This window comes from Plectropomus leopardus, chromosome 7 (assembly GCF_026936395.1).
Source record: "Plectropomus leopardus strain MGB_pleo_1.0 chromosome 7, ASM2693639v1, whole genome shotgun sequence".
Lineage (NCBI taxonomy): Eukaryota > Metazoa > Chordata > Actinopteri > Perciformes > Serranidae > Plectropomus > Plectropomus leopardus.
This window is the reverse complement of record NC_142182.1, coordinates 19,431,216-19,448,629: the sequence shown is the minus strand read 5'-3', so window position 1 is coordinate 19,448,629 and position 17,414 is coordinate 19,431,216. Positions and strand designations below refer to the sequence as shown.

At 39.7% G+C, this 17,414-nt stretch overlaps 2 protein-coding genes across 2 annotated transcripts in view; both read left to right on the top strand.

Moving 5' to 3' along the window:
• Positions 1-2,923, top strand: part of spire2 (spire-type actin nucleation factor 2) — a 31,493-nt gene extending 28,570 nt beyond the window's left edge. The window contains exon 15 of the mRNA XM_042496169.2: positions 1,464-2,923. Within this exon, the coding sequence (XP_042352103.2) occupies positions 1,464-1,869 (406 nt within the window). The 3' untranslated portion in view covers positions 1,870-2,923. The remainder of the gene's footprint in view (positions 1-1,463) is intronic.
• Positions 2,924-6,133: 3,210 nt separating this feature from the next.
• The window catches only part of sntb2 (syntrophin, beta 2), a 33,604-nt gene continuing 22,323 nt past the window's right edge, over positions 6,134-17,414 (top strand). Inside the window, exon 1 of the mRNA XM_042495810.2 lies at positions 6,134-7,091. Within this exon, the coding sequence (XP_042351744.1) occupies positions 6,401-7,091 (691 nt within the window). The 5' untranslated portion in view covers positions 6,134-6,400. The remainder of the gene's footprint in view (positions 7,092-17,414) is intronic.

Sequence of the window (17,414 nt, the reverse complement as noted above, 5' to 3'; positions counted from 1 at the left end):
TGTGCCCGTGTGAAGACAGTCATGGTAGTGAGAATAAGAGAGGGAAGTAAAGAGGGATGGAGCGACAGTGAGTTGGAGAGACAGTGTGCAGGCATCGTGCCGATCGGCTGTCTAACACCTGTCATCACGACCCGGCCGGGCAGCTTTAAGGACAGAAATAGTAGGTTTTGTAACAGCAAATGTTTGGCGTTATTTTAATCAGAAAAGATGTTCTTAATCTTTTCATTAGTGGCTGTGACGGTTTCACCCCAAGGCAGCGTGTCTGTCTTTTTTTGTGTTGCTCAATTCATCATGTTGTGTTTCTATTATAGGAGCTTAGAAAGGCAAACAAGATAAAGTCTGGCTTCATTTTTCCAGCTGCTCAGCTGATTTACTGTATGTGTCGGGTTACAGTATGTGCCTGTTTATCTTTTGAAAGGTCAATATTAATCTGTTTGTATTCCATTTAAAATGCTACCACAACGAATATATTACATTATGTGTGATGTGACACATCACAGTGTCCTAATTAACCCCGTAAACAAGAGAACGATTATAACAAGTGTAAAGAAAAATATTATTTAAAGCGGGAATACTCAATGTGTTTTGCTGGAGGGCCAGTTTTGTAAATGACAGGAGGCCAGGGGCAAGTTGCAGCAGCCCCATACATGTTTTTAGGATTTTAGGACATTTATTGGATATTAGGTCATATCTACGATTTCAGGACATTAGGGGCTTAGCTAGGACCACTGTTGGGGGTGCGGGTGATCCTCCACCGCCACTTTTTTTTAAAATTCTGTTTTATGCACTCGGGCACTTCATATATACTAAAAGTACAAAAATAGTTCCCAATGGAAATCACAATTTTTTAACCCAATTTTCATTGGGATTTTAAAAAGTGTTGGGGGGGGGGGGGCAGTAAATTGAGTATCAATGATTTAGGTTAATGCCCAAAACTCACACTGATGATAAGCATAATCTGAGGGCCCTTTTCTCAGGAAAATTACACACATTTACATATCTGCCAAAATTCTCAATTCTCAATTCCTCAATTTAAATTGTTTAATGGTTACCCAGTACTCTACATTTTGTGTTCATTTTTATTTTGGAACCAAGTTTCAGTTCCCAACCTCACTGCACCATTTTAATAGTAAAACAAAAAAACTCTTTTCTTTAATTTTTGGGTAATTTTCTTGTGCTTTTTACTAATTTTGTGCTAATTTTTGGTTCATTTCTTCCTTCATTGCTCATTGCCTTCTTCCCATGTTTTTGAAAAAAATCAAGCCAATTTGCTCAGGTTTCAAAGGGCTAAATTTCATATAAACTGCTTTCACAGGCTTAACACACTCAAACTCACACAAGCCAATTGCTCGCAAAACCACGATTTTAAAGCAGACTAGTCCAGCTTATCTGATGTGTTTATCACTGAAGTATGTATTCATGTTCAATACAAAACCTTTATTTTCCTCCCTGTCCTCCTGCAGGTCCCTGCGCACCTTATCCCGCCACTCAGTGGAGGAGGAGTTCCCCCACCTGTACGCTCACGGCTGCACGCTGCGTGACATCTGCGCTGAATGCACCAAATTCGTTGCCGATGTAATTTCCTCGAGCCGCCGGAGTCTGGACATCCTCAACAACACTCCCAAGAGGGAGCCCAAAGCTGCTGCTGCCCCTCAGAGACCTCCGCTGCAACGCCAATCACACCTCGAGACTTTCCCGCAACCACACCCTCCCCAGCCTCACCCTCAGTGTCACCCCTCACCTTACCTGCAGTCACAGCGTCACTCACAGCTCCCTCCCCAGTCCCATCATCAACAGCAGCGGCTTCATGCGTCATCGCCGTCTCTTTCGCCGCAGTTCCACAACAAGACGATCAACATGAACCAGTGACTGACTTTTTAATCTCTTTCTGCATCACACACACACTCCTTAATGAGTTGAGCTCCTGCACTACACGATACACACACACAAACACACATATGCACAGAAAAAGGGGTTCTGGTGGTTACATGTAAATCACTCATGACTTAAGTAGCCATTGCAATGGTTCAAATAAATAGAAATGAGAATCCATAATCCAGCGAGGGTCCTTAAAATCTTAAAATATTGCTGGTTGGAGCATTAAATGCGTTATTTAATGGTTATGCTATGATACATACACCTAAAAACCTGGTTCTGGAGCTGTGTAGAACCCTTTTTAGTAAGAATTTAGTGACTTAAAACCACCACCACCTCACCCATCATCCACTTCCCAACTACATTATCCTCCATATCGCACCATCTCACTCAGCAGATGTGCACGCACATCCCCGCTCGTCACTTTATAAGGTTTGTAAGCAGTTCTGTCTGTATCTGCCTCATCCGCAGCACCATGACTTCACTCCCTGATGCTCACAGCTGCTGAGAGGAGAGGGCAGAGGAAGAAAGCACTGGTGAATGTGGGAGCATACACTGTGAGAGAGAAGGTGGAGGTGGTGTCGGGTGGTGGTAGTTTGAGGAGGACAACAGCTGTGGAGCATAGAGTCAACATTTAACCCTAACATTTTAGCTCTCTGTGGTTGCCTTGTTTTTGTCTTGAATGTAACTTAGAGACTCAGAGACAGAATTGTAAAATGATAGCTTGTACACAGCATATTGACATTTATTTTTAATCATCCAAAAAAGGGATTTGTAATGAGCGGCTGCTGCATAACAAGGCCTCTTTAGCATTTTGCTTGTAAAGTCCCAAAATATAGCTGGATAAAGTACGATAGCAGCGACACTGTGAATGTATCGGAGTGAAGCTGCAGACTGCACTTTTAACTGACGCAGCATGACGGTGCTGATGTGAAGCGAGCAGATGAAACTCCCGCCTCTCTCACTCCCCATGGACGCTTGCAATCTGCTCTGGTTTTGTAAACACTAAGTAAACCTCAACTGCAATAAAATCTAATGACAAACACGACCAGCGCTGGGTCTGAGTTTTACTGTTTGCATGCTGCGTTTGGCTGCTCTGTGCGGCCACATAATGGTCGCAGAGCAGCACTTCATAAATTAATAGAAACATAATGTTGTGCATTTCCTTATTCTCTCTTGGAATAAACATCTCATTGGTGCATATCCAATATGCAAAAGTAGGTAAAACCATCTTAATTAAAGCAGTCACACAGGAGGCCAGGGGCCAGTCTCTGCAGCCCCATGTGTGTTTCAAGGAATTTGGGACGTTTCTAGGATTTTAGGACATTAGGGGCTAATCTATGACCTCTGTCGGGGCACTTTTTTGATCAACAAGCTCTATTTTGATGCCGTTTTATGCACTCTGGCACCTTATGTATACAAAAACGATTCCCAGTTTAAATCACTTTATTTTTTAGTGTGAATAGGAAATCTGTATCCCCCCCTATTTTGTGTTTTTTTTTCTCTGTAGCTACATCCATTATATGTACAGTCTGTGTATGATACTCCTTCTGTGCTCCCCACAGTGGGGCCCCTGCCCCAAAAAATCTTTACACAGCACTTCATCTCTTTATGTACGTAGAAAGAGCTTTTCCAGCATGCAGGTTTCAGCAGCTGAGCTCTTTTCATTGAAAATTAATGGATTGAATTGATCACTTGGTAAAATGCTCTCAGATGTGACTCTGCTGGTGGTTAAGAACTGAGGCACATGAAGGGAAAACCCATGTTGTGACTCCACTGGGGGACTGAACTGTGATGTGCAAGAGTGTATTTCTGTATCACAGATTGGTGTTACCTTCATAAATGACTCAGTAACAAAAAGTTTATTTTACTTCTGTCCAGAATCGAAGCTAAGCTAATTGACACCTGGTGAATTTGTGATCCTCATTTAGGCCAGTGATACTCAATTTATGGCTCCTCAACCGTTTTCTAATTCACAATTAAAATAAAGTGATTCACACTGGGAATTGTGTTTGTATTTTTAATGCATAAAACAGCATCAAAATAGAGCTTGTTTATCAGCAGTGCCAGTTTAGGACCCCACCCCCAACATTCGACAAAGGTCCTAGTTAAGCCCCTAATGTCCTAAAATCCTAGAAATATCTTAAAATCCTTTAAAAAATGAGAGAATAAAAAAAGAAGTATGGCACTGTTGCGATGGGCCCCTGGCCTGTCATTTTGCAAAAGTGACCCCCAAGCAAGGCAAGTTGAGTATCCCTGATTTAGGCCTACGTTAAACTACACTCAGAATGACTGAACTGAAACTGTAATAAATGCAAGAACGTGCCCATCAACGTATAATCGTTCAGAGCTGTGTTTTATTGTCTGTCCATCTGTAATTAAAGAAATTACTTTATCACATCACAGAAGATCAATATTTAAAATAACTATTATTGTTTTCTCATGCAAAGTATAGTCTGTGAGCTCAAGAGAAGAATCTTAACATCACATCATTAATATTTCGTAAACCAAACAAAAGCCTGTGTTCTTGTTACATTTTATTTTGTGATCAAAGGAAAACAAAACCTTTGAAGAAATAGCACGCGTGGCTTGAGGGATTTCCTTGCATTGGTGTCATTTTTAGTTTTTTCACTCTGATATCAAAAGGTCAGAGATAACACACTTGTCACTATCCCTCAAATTCTCTTATGGAAATGTTTCATCATCTCAACATCACAGCCTTTGCTTTCCTGTGATTGTTAAATAGTTCCTCTGTGACATAATTAATTGGTTTTAACAGCTAATGAATGAAAAGAAAACTGCTTTCTGATGTGGTGGCAGGATAGACAGCAGATACTATATACTTACAATAGAGTATGTCAACAAAACAAACTGCCAAATCATGATTGTTTATATAGTTATTAACAGTTCCATCTTGCTTTATTGACTTTTGCTTTTGTGAATTTTATTAAAACCTCCAGAATATGTCCATGGTGAGCTGCAGTATCCCTTAATAGAGCTAACACAGAGAGTGAAGTTAAGAAGGCTTTGTCCCAGTCTGTGGATCTATAATGCGTCTATAGACGCCCCGCCTCTGTGATCATGAATAAATAATCTACAGGTCTACATGTCTATTGGCTGTCTCTGTCTGTCATCCGGCTCTGAGTTTACTCATCAGACAGACAGGCTGCGTGAAGACAGCATGAATGCAATAGAACCAAACCGGAAGTTAAGTGAATTATACTTTAGAAATAAAAGCGTAAAATATAACAAACGTATCATTGTATGTTAACTTTTTAATGCTTTAAATGCGTATTTTACGGCCCACCTGTGATTAATGCTTCAGTCTTTTACAATTTCTTTGATGTTCTGAAGTCCAACATAGCTGTATCTTGCCCTTACCTCAGTACGCATTTCAGAGGTGGACATACCAGTAAAAAGGCTCATATTATTGGCAACATTGGTGGGGACAAAATGTGAAGCAGGGGGCTTAGGGGTCCTCCACCAGAAAATGTAAAGCATTAAACACTTAATATCCTGCACCATTGTGCCTTCTTGCATCAATTTATTGTGTAAATTGCTTTGATAGTGTCACAATAGAAGTCCTCTGCTACTTTAATCATTTTATGGAGGACAAATGGCCATGCTCTAATAACTGAGGGGGGCATTTACCCTGCATACACTCTGAAATATAGCCTAGGCCATGTAGGCCATGTATGCATATCAGAATCAGAATCAGAATCCGTTTATTGCAAGTACATTTACATATACAAGGAATTTGACTTGGTGTTTTGGTGCAAAACAATTAACATAAAGAAAGAAAAAAAAATACAGAATTTAAATTGTATAAGAGATAAAAAAATTAGAAGCATTTTAAAAATATAAAAATGAAAAAACAGAATATAAAGAACACAAAATGTATGTACAGAAGGTGCTATGGAGAAAGTAGAAATGTGCAGAAGTTGTGTTTACAGTGCAAATATCTACAGTCTAAATAAACAAGTCAACTAACAGTACTCATGTAAAGAAATCCAGTCCAGTGTGCGTTAATGTAACGCATAAAAACGTATTTAGCCTAAAATTAATGTGATCTGATGTAATATATGATAAATTTGTAAATCGTGTTTGTTTGTTTTGGACACGGTGTTTACAGTTGTTTCAACCGTGGTCGTTTTACTCCATAAAATGAGGTCAAAACAAATTTCTTGCGCGTGTTTATTTTATTTTGAAAGGTTTAAAGGGATATTCTGCTGTTTTATTCTCGTTAACTTTCCAGTGGAAGTCGGGCGGCTTTAGAGCTTGAACTCAACAACAAGCCCTCTCAGGCTGGCCCATCACAGCCAGTTGTTCTTTTCTCTTTCCTCTCCCTCTTTTTTTTGGGAGTCCTTCTGTTTTTTCTCTCCCTCTGCCTGCAGTGTGAGTGGGTGTGTCGATGCGGGCCAGTGTAGCCTAGTCGCTGCTTGTGCGCACTCTGAAAAAGAGGAAAAAGTTGATGATGAGTTTAGTGTGAAAGCGGCCCGCCTCGGAGCAGGCTAACCGTGCAGGAATGGCAGTTTGGACCAGAGCGGATAAAAACGGTCAACTGGACCTCCTGCTCCGCGACCGTTGGATCCGAGTGGCCGCCGAGCTCACCCGAGAAACTCTGACTTTAACGGCCGAGGCGGAGGTAACCGGACAGGGGGGAAATCATTGGGACTACCACAACTCTCCGGCGGGCCTGCGGAATGGCATGTCGAACGGAAACGACCCGGGAGCGAGTCCGGGGAACCCCGGCCGCGGTCCGTCCTCGGGTCAGGACCAGAACCATGGGGGAAGAGGGGGCAGCCGGGGTCAATATGACGCCAGCTACGGTCTAAACAGCCCCGGGAAGTACCCGAATAACGGCACAAACTCTGACTTTGGAAGCCCCGGATCCAGCTACGGGAGTCCCGGGTCCAGCTTCGGGTCAAGGCAAGGCGACATGCCGGTCAGTCTGGACGGCTCCTCGGAGGCGGTGCGGAAAGTCCGGGTTGTCAAACAGGAGTCTGGCGGGCTGGGGATCAGTATTAAGGGGGGGCGCGAGAACCGGATGCCCATCCTCATCTCAAAAATCTTCCCGGGGCTCGCCGCCGATCAGAGCCGGGCTCTCCGGGTGGGCGACGCGATCCTGTCGGTGAACGGGAACGACCTCCGGGAGGCAACACACGACCTGGCGGTCCAGGCGCTTAAGAAGGCGGGGAAAGAAGTAACGTTGGAGGGTAAGTTGGCCAACGCGAGAGCGAGGAGTTGCAAAGGCCGAGATAAGACTCCTGTGGTCTGCTGCACACCTCTGTGTGTAATGCAGGGCTCCTCTGAAAAGGCGCTGACGTTCATCTGCTGAAAAAAAGGCCTTAATTGGCATTAAAATGTCTAAATCCATTTTTCAAAAGTCTTAAAAACAGACATCGGCAGTGGTGGAGAGTAAAGAAGTACATTTACTTAAGTAGCCTACTGTACTTATGTACAGTTATTGAGTATCTGTAGCCTAGTCTACTTTATTTGACTATTTGCCTGTTTTTTGGAAACTTATCTCTTTGACTCGACTCCATTTCTAAAAACAAATATAAACTTTTGATTTGACTACCTTTTAAAACAGGGGGCTCTTTGTACTCAGTACATTTGCTGTGGGGTCAGCAGATTGTTTTTTCCTTTTCAACAATTTTTGGTTTTGAATTAATGCAATTCTTAGTAAGATTTTCTATCTGGCTGAGCTGCTGTTGAACAGTTATGAGACGTGTAACTGGGATTTTAAGGTTGTTTGTTTATTGATTGTTATTTTATTTATTATTTTTTAGAATAATACCTAAATTAGTAATTTCCTATATGTCATTTTATTGGCCTGGAACAGCTCAGTCAGTGTTTGTGAATGTGAGCTTAGAGCTCTAAAAGTCAAAAATCGGAGAACTAAGTCTCAAATCTGTGATGTCACTGCAGGGTACTAAGTGTGGAGCTGCTCCAGAGACAATGAATGGGAGCATGATTTTGTTTTCTTTACTATACCCAAATGAGTTTTATGCCATTGTAGTGATCTCAGTTGAAACAGAACATGTACCCTTAGTACCTGTATACACTCCCCTTAGTGCTCTCAGTATCATCTATAACATCTTTCACCATCCATTGTTCATGGAGCAGCTTTTTACTCTATGACATAACAGATTTGAGCTTGAGCAGTCTAGTTTTTGGATTTGGGAGAGAGTTGTTCATTTTAATGCCTCCGCGATGGCGATAGTCGAGACTGGAGGTGTTATATTATTGGGTTGTCCATCCATATGTTCATCTGGCCCGTTCTTGTGAACGTGGTATTTATAGAAAGCCTTGGATTCAATGATGAGCTGATTAGATTTTGGTGGTCATAAGTCAAACATCAAGGTTACTGTAACCTCATTTGTCTGATTCTTATGAACACGATATCTCAAGAACATCAAGAGAGAATTTTGTCAAATTTGGTACAAACATTTGATTGAACTCAGGGATGAACTGATTAGATGCTGGTGGTCAAAGGTCAAGCTTACAGTGACCTTGCATCCATCTAATTTTTGTGAAAGCAATATCTGAAGATGGCTTCAAGGGAATTTATCTCAAATCCAGCACAAACATCCACTTGGACTCAAAGATGAACAGGTTAGAATTTGGTGGTTGAAGGTAAAAGGTCAAGGTCACAGTGGTGGGGTGTGTGTGTGAAGTGTTTCCGTGTTTTCACAGACATGGATGTTAACTGTAAGTGCAACTTGACTGGCGATTGGAGGAATAAATTTCGGACATTCTTAGACCAAAGGAATGAAATGTATAAATTTTAAAATTGGCTGAAATTCTCCTTTAATATTAGCAGCCAGTCAACAAACATGTCATTGAGTTGTTGCTACAAATGTGATTTACATGAAACAATCATTTTTCTTGGTTTGGGATGAAATTTTTTTGGCAGGGGTGTCCAAACATTTTTGAATGGGGCCCAGATTGGATAATGTAAAAACACCTGGAGGGCCAGCAGCTTCTCGCATCATGTGGGATATTAAAAAAACAACAACATACAAATGAGAAAAACGCAACTCTTTTATCTTTCAGTGCAAAAGTAAGTCCGTCCCTCTGCTGCTGCTGAAAGTGGTGACCCTCGCTGTCGACTTCATGCTGTCTTTTTTGTCTGGTCCTTGTTTGTTTGCTTGCTAATCGTCTGTTTATGGAAACACATTAGTTCCCTCTGCGATAGTTCCTATTCGGTGCGTATCATAAATCTGTATGATAGTGCAGCATCATTTGGTGAACAAAATAAAAATGCAAAGTGAACTTGCTTTACTAGCCAACGTTGGTTGGTGGGCCATACAAAGTATATTTTAAACAACAAACCAGGGGCTGTTTAAAATTGATCTGGTCAGACTTTGGACATGCTTGTTTTATGGGAAACGGTTTCAGTTGAGTATGTAATGCAGTTAGGTAATATGGGACAAAATTAAGTTAAAATGGTAAGTGAAATGAAAAGTGAAACCAATGTGTTTTTAGGTTACCCAATACCATAAAACCAAGACACTCTGTAATATATCCACAGGTAACATCAATGATTTAATGAATCAGTGACTGACCTAATAAATAGATTTAATCATTCATAAAACAAACAATCATGACTTCCTCATTTTACCTGACCATGTCATGTGAGTGCAGTGAGGGCTCTTGATGTATTTGAAGGCTCAAAAGTTGAAATTATTTTATTTGGCATCAAATTGTCTTTATAGAAATATAACAGAGATTTATTACAAGATCTAAAAGACATTATTCAGAGTTTTAAGGAGGTTTTAGGAGGTGTTCTTGCTAATGTAAAGTCTCTAACGTTAATTGCTTTGTCCCCAGAGCTAAAAGTGGAGAAGTACATTAAATACAAGAGTAGCTTGAGGTGTGTTCTAAGTGAATTGAAGCTCCTGTTACTCTTAACAAGATAACGCAGTGATCAGAACCACACCTTTGGCCTCTTTTTAAAATAAGAGTAATAGGATTCACAGTGTCATCAGCCTGGTGAACTTTTGATACTCCACACATGTTCAGTGGATTTTATCTTCAACCACACAAACAGCCATTTTTATAACACGTTATGATGCATCAGCAGAGAGTCTGACAAAAAAAAACAGTAAAAGTCCATCTATGACCAGGAGGAGGAGGAGGAGGGGGGGGGATGAGGAAGGCTTTAATATCCACAGAACAGAAACCTTTGATTAGTGTAAACAGGAAAGTAACCACAGTTGTGGTCACAGTCAAAGTTAGACGCATTGTAGTCTGTACATATGAATGTCTGTGGGTTACTAAAGATAAGAGGTCTCTTTAAACACAAGCAGATTTGTCTCTGTATGACTGACACTTTTCAGAAGAGAAAGAGGGAGAGAGAGGAAAAACGTGCAAATGATTTGTGGGGAAATCAGCATGTTGCAAAACTACCAGTTAGGATGTGAGCTCTTATAAATATCATGGGACAGTATAAAGCAGAAGTGTATAAAAATACAACCGTATAAACATGTCCAAAACAATAGCAGTGGAAAAAACTGAACAATATACAGAATATGAAAAAAAAACCCTATAAAGGATGCATTGTTGTTGTTAGTGGTTCTGATATTTGGCATTTTGCAGAAATTTTGTAATGACGTTTTATTTTAATGACCGCGGATAAGATTGATTAAATAAAAAGTGCAATGAAAGTGTCAGCATGGAAGGAACTTTTACTTTGTAAAACCCCAGGGAGCTATTTTTATTCATTTCACATTCATTTAAATTTTCACTTGACAGAAAAAGTTGCGAGGAACTTGATGTTGAAGGCTTCCATTTTAATGAAACATTTGCTAAAGGCATTTAAACAAATTTTTGCGTTGGAGTTTGTTATATTCCAAATTTTGAATATTGAGAGAAAGATTTATATTTTTATTGAAAACGCATATCGGTTCCAAATTTTGGTTATCGGTCTCATTAACTACTACTAATCAGTATTGGCCCTGAAAAACCAATATTGGTAGACCCTGATTAAAAATATGAATGTATTGCATTTAGAGATTGACATCTACATATGAAAAAAAAAAAAGGGTGAAAAATGTTTCCCGAAACCCAAGATGTTGTCCTCAATGTCAAATTTGTCAACAACCCAAAGATTTTTTAAGGTTGCTGTCAAGAAACCAGAAAAGATTCACATTTAAAAAGCTTGAATAATAGAAAAAAAAGACGTTTTTTTCTTTAAAAAAAAATTACTCAAAGTATTTACTGATAATGAGTTGATTCTGATTAATCACCACAGCTCTACAGTGCAACTAAAAAAACACAACAAATTATCAATGAACCACTTAATGACCTTAAAATGATCCAGAGCCAAAACCGAGCTAAAAAGACAGAGAATTTTGGACCTACATATCAAATGATAACTGTCACGATTTCACATAGCAGGTAGATTATTTTTAAGTTTTTTTTTCTAAAAAATACATCACATGTGCATAGTATTCACTGCAGCAGATCACAGTGTCATCAGGTCATACGAGGCCAGCTAAAGGTAAAGTGTGCATCAGTTTACCATAACACACACACAGTAACTACTGTAGACTTTCATGCCGTTTGTAGAGAAATGTGTTAGCTGGGAGGTTTTACTGGCTTCATTATGGGACTGAACAGAGCTCCATGGAGATGAGTTCACATCCTGAACTGCGCTGATATAGAACAGTTCAATCTTTAGAAAAGTGGAAAAAGAGTGAGCTGGAGGGAGAGAGGCACAGAGCCCTTGGGGTTCGGAAACTTCAGGCCAGGAACAGCTAAATGCGTTGTTTAATGGTTTGGAATGAACGCTGGGTGAATACTGACGAGCAGGAATTGTAGGAACTAATCAATGTGTGACACAGTTCCACTTAAGTCAAAACGAGACCTGTTTTGTAACTACCAAAATTAACCAAGGTAAAATGTTCTCGTGCCTGTAAGCCATCCACTGCACTGACTAAAAAGCAGAGGCTCTGCATAAAAGTGGCACCAACATTAGTTTTTCTCTGACAGAAATGATTTAAATGTTGCTTTGTCACAGACGGTTACAGCGGTTTTCGGCTGGTTGATGGAGATCTCTGATGGGCAAAAAAAGACAGCACAGTAGAAGTGTATCATTTTAAAAACTGCTGGTGGAATTTGGCTTATTGCAGCTGACATCGGTATAAAAACATTTGCAGCAGCACTCAGGCTCAGACAGGATGTGCAGCCTCGTGCCACAGCCCCAGTCCAGACGTGGGCCTCTGTTTGGAAGAATGTGTCAGCTGCCTGTCACTGTTTGTCAGTTTGACACGAGTTGAGCTGCGTTGTTTGTGGACCGGCTCCCTCTCCCAGTCCCCCCTCTGTCTCCGCTTGGCTCCCGCAGCTCTGAGAACGAAACGGCAGTCAGACAGAACGAGGCTCGAGTTTCCAGACCGCTGTGCCGTGTACACAATACATAAACCCCCAGATATTCCCACAATTAGCTTAGGTGCCCCACATTCCTGACCTCTGCTTGCATGTGTGTATTTAGGGCAAAGGTCAACACCGGTGACTCTGGCTCGGATGATTTGTGCCGCTCCACACTTGTAACACACTTTCAGTGATTTTTTATTGCTGGTGCTGCATGATGGAAGACAAGAGTAGAGATGCAAGTAAGAGAAGGGAGTGGATGCTGAGGGGTAGAGTCTTGTTTTTTAACAAGGCTGTTACCAGACCTTTAATTATGAGGCGTGCTGCCTCAGTAGGTTGTTAATCTAATTTTAGCTCAAATCTAAATACACAGCTATAAATATCAAGCATTAAAACTTTCATTTTTAACATCTTACTGTTCTCAGTCATGTCTTGTTTGCTCAGTTAAAGCTTCATGGCACAAAGGTCAGTTCTAGGAAGACAAGTTATCTTATTCAGGATGATTCAATCGTATTTGTATTTATTTAGGGTAGCTAATCTTGTCAAACACAATTTGCACTAGATTGTTAAACTGAAGATGTTCAGTCTAACAATCCAACACAGCAGGCAGTAAGGCTGACACTGGCATCTGAGACGTCTGAAAAGAGGAAACTAGATGTCAGCACTCAGGTTTTTAAAGCAGCATCTTTAATATTTTGTGTTAACAGTGGATGAAATGACTGTAATGTGTCAGTTGTCGCTCATAGTGATGAAATCGCAGAGAATGAATACAAACTCTGCTGTTACCTTCAGCTCTACAGAGTGTTTTAATGTCTTTCAGCTCATTGTTTTGGTTTTCTGCTCAACAAACTGCTCAAATCTGGCTTGTTTCCAGCAATCTCAGGCAGCTGTTCAGTAAAAAAGCAAAAACAACACTGTTTTTGGTCTTTTTTATTTTTCATGATTGATTAACTCCTAAAATAAAATGAAAAGATTAGAATGTTTGGAGAACCTTGACTTTTATCTTTCTATTATCTCGATTTCTTTATCTTGAAGTTTCTTTACTCTTCACTGCTTTCAAGGTCAAAGCGTGTTTTGCAGAGGCCCAGTCATGATTCCAGAAATCCAAGTTTGTTACCAGCTATTTTCTCTGGCTTACACGATGTTTTGTTTCTATTTTTTGGAGTGTATTGCTTGTGCCTTTTTCAGCGTTGGTTTAACAAGCAAGTTAAACAGCAAGGGGAGTAAGAGGGATCTCTTCTCCCAGTGTTGTTTTAGAGATCTTAGTTAAGACTGTCACCAAGTAATGATTATTTTAATTATCAGTTCATCAACTGATTATTTGCACAATTAATTGTTCATTCATTTAGTCTATAAAATATCCCCAAAAAGTGAAAAATGCTCACCACAATTTCCAGAGCCCAAAGTGACGTCTCCATATTGTTTCTTTTGGAGTCCAAAACCCAAAGACTCTTAATTTACAATCACACTTGACAAAGAAAAGCAGTAAATTCTCACATTTCTAAGGCCGGAACCAGCAAGTGTTTGACATTTTTTGCTAAAAAAAAAAAAAAAACGACACAATTAAGCGATTATGAGAAAATTTAATTAATTTTCTCTGGACTAATTAATTTATCGTATAATTGTTGCAGCTGTACTGTCAGTAAGACCAAGCTCTAATAATATTTGTTTAAATGAAGTGAAAAAATCTGCCGGTAAGTTATGATAACATGTTTTAACATGAACTTGTTTCTCATTTTACTTCAAAGATCATCTCTTGTTAAGATGACAGATGTTTATTTTTCATATTGATGCCTTTTGTTAGAATTACGGTTTGTGAAATGAATGTGAAATGAATGAATAAGTTCTTAAATGGACTGGTTTGGGCTCATTAACACTTGACATACATATATCCCAGACATGACACGCCACTGGTTAATCCCCCTCCCCTCACCAGCTGACTGATAGACATAATATCCCATATGTCCAAACGATTAGTTGAAGCTCGCTGCAGCCGCCCCTTGTGTCTTATTGGGTTAGCCTGCTGGTCAGAAGGACTCGCAGGACGAGCCCTTTGTGCAAGTAATTGGAGGAATAAAAACAGCACATACCAGACACAGAGGCTATTGATGAAACGGGGACAGCCCTGACAAGGAACAGTACTTTTCTTTTGTTTAGAGGCCAAAACTAGCAGAGGGTCCGCTCACTTTGTCGTCGGCTGTCCTCATGAGGCGAGATCTGCCACGGAGCATGAGTCTGCACAGCCTGAAATAGGCCACATCAGTTTGTCAGCTCTGTCTCAGTATGAGCTGCACTGCCTTTGATATCCATCTGCAGATGTGTCTCTGGTATCCAGCTGTACAGAGAGCTTGAAATGACCCTCTGGAATGTGACAGAATCTGACTTTTGAATGAGACACGTGTTTGCTTTAGTTTGGCCGATAACTAAACAATTAGAGTTTAAATATTAGTACTAAATACATCCATGGGAGTAAAAGAGCAATACATTACATGTAAGCCTAGATGTTATTGCTCCTCGTGAAAGTCATTTTAAAGTTGTCTGAGGATGACAACAAAAAAAGCCCCCCGTTTCTTTTCAAATTTGCATGATTTAAATGACTTCGAACAATAATTTGCTTAAAACACGTCTTAATATAAGAGTCAGTTCACCTAATTTTCATGAAAACGTGTGATATCAAAAGTGATATCTGTCCCTGTAGATTTTATATGGCTATAGCTGCATGCATCAATGCCATATATTGTTTTTGTCCTGAGGTTTTCAGATATCTGTGAGTTTTCAGAGATTGTATGGTGCACAAACTGTAGAAAGATGTGAAAGGAAAGCTTAAAATGACCAATTGTCACTTGAACAGAGTTCAGTCACTCACCCTGAATTTGTGAGGAAAACATATTTCTCACATGCCTTCACAATGACCGGAGAATTCAAAAAAGGCTATCGTTCTTTTTGAATTAAAGTAATCAGACTCCACATTTAGCAGCAGCAACACTAAGCTGTAACAAAACTTACGTTTGCAAACTCGTGCAGTATAACCTAAGTCTCATTCATCCAGTCACATGCCCAGTACTTCACACATGCACTTTCACCAAAACATTGATTTAAAACACGTCAGTACAAACATTGCATCCATCTGAACTCTGAGCTTAGATGCACGCCTACAGTTTTTTAATGTCAAATGCAAATGCTTGTGGAGCGCTGAGCGTATGACTGGATAAATGAGACTTAGAGCATACTGCGCGATTTGTGTGACACTTTGTAAACAAATGTTTTAATTTGGTTTTGGTGTTGTTAAATGTGGACTCTGATTACTTTAACTGGTGAAGAATGATCGCCTTTTTGGATTCTCTATACAATGTTGAGACATGAGAGAAAAAAAAAGAAGAGTTTTCACAAATTCAACCCAACAAACGGTGATTCACTAATATACAGCTGATCATTTTGTGGGTGAAGTATTCTCTTAAGAGCTATCAAAGAGACCGTTTCTTTAATTCAAAGTAACTTCACTGAAAACCACCCACAGTGAGGTCAGAGAAATATCCAGAGAAACCAGTGCTTTGTTTCTGTAAAGAATAGATGCTGTTTGACATTTTTATTTATTTGATTCCATTAATCTTATTTATGTTGGGGTTGGTGGGTGAAGTAGATCTAAAGTCTGGCATGAGCAAACTGGAAACGGGACCAGTAAAGGCATTTGTCGCTGTGGAGAAACGTCTCCCGCAGAGCGGATTTTATGTGGGGTGTTTGCATCGTGAATCTTAATGCTCAAACCATTTGAAAAGAGTGAATTGTAGCATAAGAACAATATTTAATGCTTGTTATGATCTGTCTATGCGAGAGTCATGTATTTGGACACTCAACAAGACAAGAACCTTATGACTACCTTAATGAGTGATACAGAGCAAGTCATTGTAGTATTTAGTGATATTAGTAATTAGTAATTAGTGATAAGACCCTTTTCTGTTATGAAAATGTGAAAATGAAAGTGTATATTTTTCAGAATTTGACAATAGCATGACAAAAGTATGACTTGGGTGAGTGTAAATTTAAACTTTTATTTTGAATTTTCTAATTTTTTGATTAATTAGTAGTCAAAATAACCATTAATTGCAACCCTAATTTACAGCCATAATTTATAAAAAAAAAAGAGAGAGAAAAAATAGCTTCATTGATTCAAGCTGCCCCGTCCTGACTATTGTCAGAGCTCCTCCTGTTTCTCACTCACATCACTCCTCTTTGACTTTGTGCCGAACGTCTGATAACATCATCCCCAGCATCCTGTCACGTAGGAGGGTGAGTCCTTTTATTAGTGTAATTGAGTCTATCGACTCTCCTGGTTTATCAAACTCCACCGCAGCAGAGAGCATCCAGCTTCTCTTCCCTGCCAGGACCTAAAACCAGCATCAATCTGTGCCCCCGCTGCCAACATGATGGGCAGACATTTGTAATCTTTAGCAGTCACTACAGCCGAGAATGATGAATGTGATTATTTTTGTCCATAATCTGCTTTATCCTTTGTAGAAAGTTGGCACACATTTTCAAACACACTTCCAGGCCATACACTGACTATGCTGGCGTTTGGAAAACTCATTTATGTAATCTCATAAATGTGATAGTGTGGTGTTGCAGATAAACACACTCATGTGTTTACACTTCAACAGCATGATTTCCCAAAGGTTTTTTCTCTGATTCAGGTTAGAGGGCAACAAAGAGGAGGGGGCAGGTGTGACTGAGTGTTTGAGGGATCAAGGGAATACTTTCTCTTGTTGTGATGATCTGTGTGTGAGAGACAGTTTGTCCACGACTGTGTGCGATTGTACTGCCACAAAGCCTTGTGTTTGTAGGAAATGATATTTGCACAGGGTACGGCAGGTCATCTTTTCATTTATGCCTTAAAATAGTTACCAGGGACTAATTTTAGAGACCCAGATCAAAGGTCGTGTCCTGATTTTTATCTGAATTAATTCATATTGAGAATTTCTCAAAATTAAAGTTCAGTTTTGTTTTTTTTTTAAAAAAAGCTGAATAGTTTTGCTTAAAAAAATAGACTGAATTCAATGTTGTACAGTAGTTATGGGCAATGTAGATACAATCTTTCACATTCATATTGTGATTGCCGTGTACAGTGTATTCTAATACAGTAGATTACTGGCCTTTCTTTGTTAGTC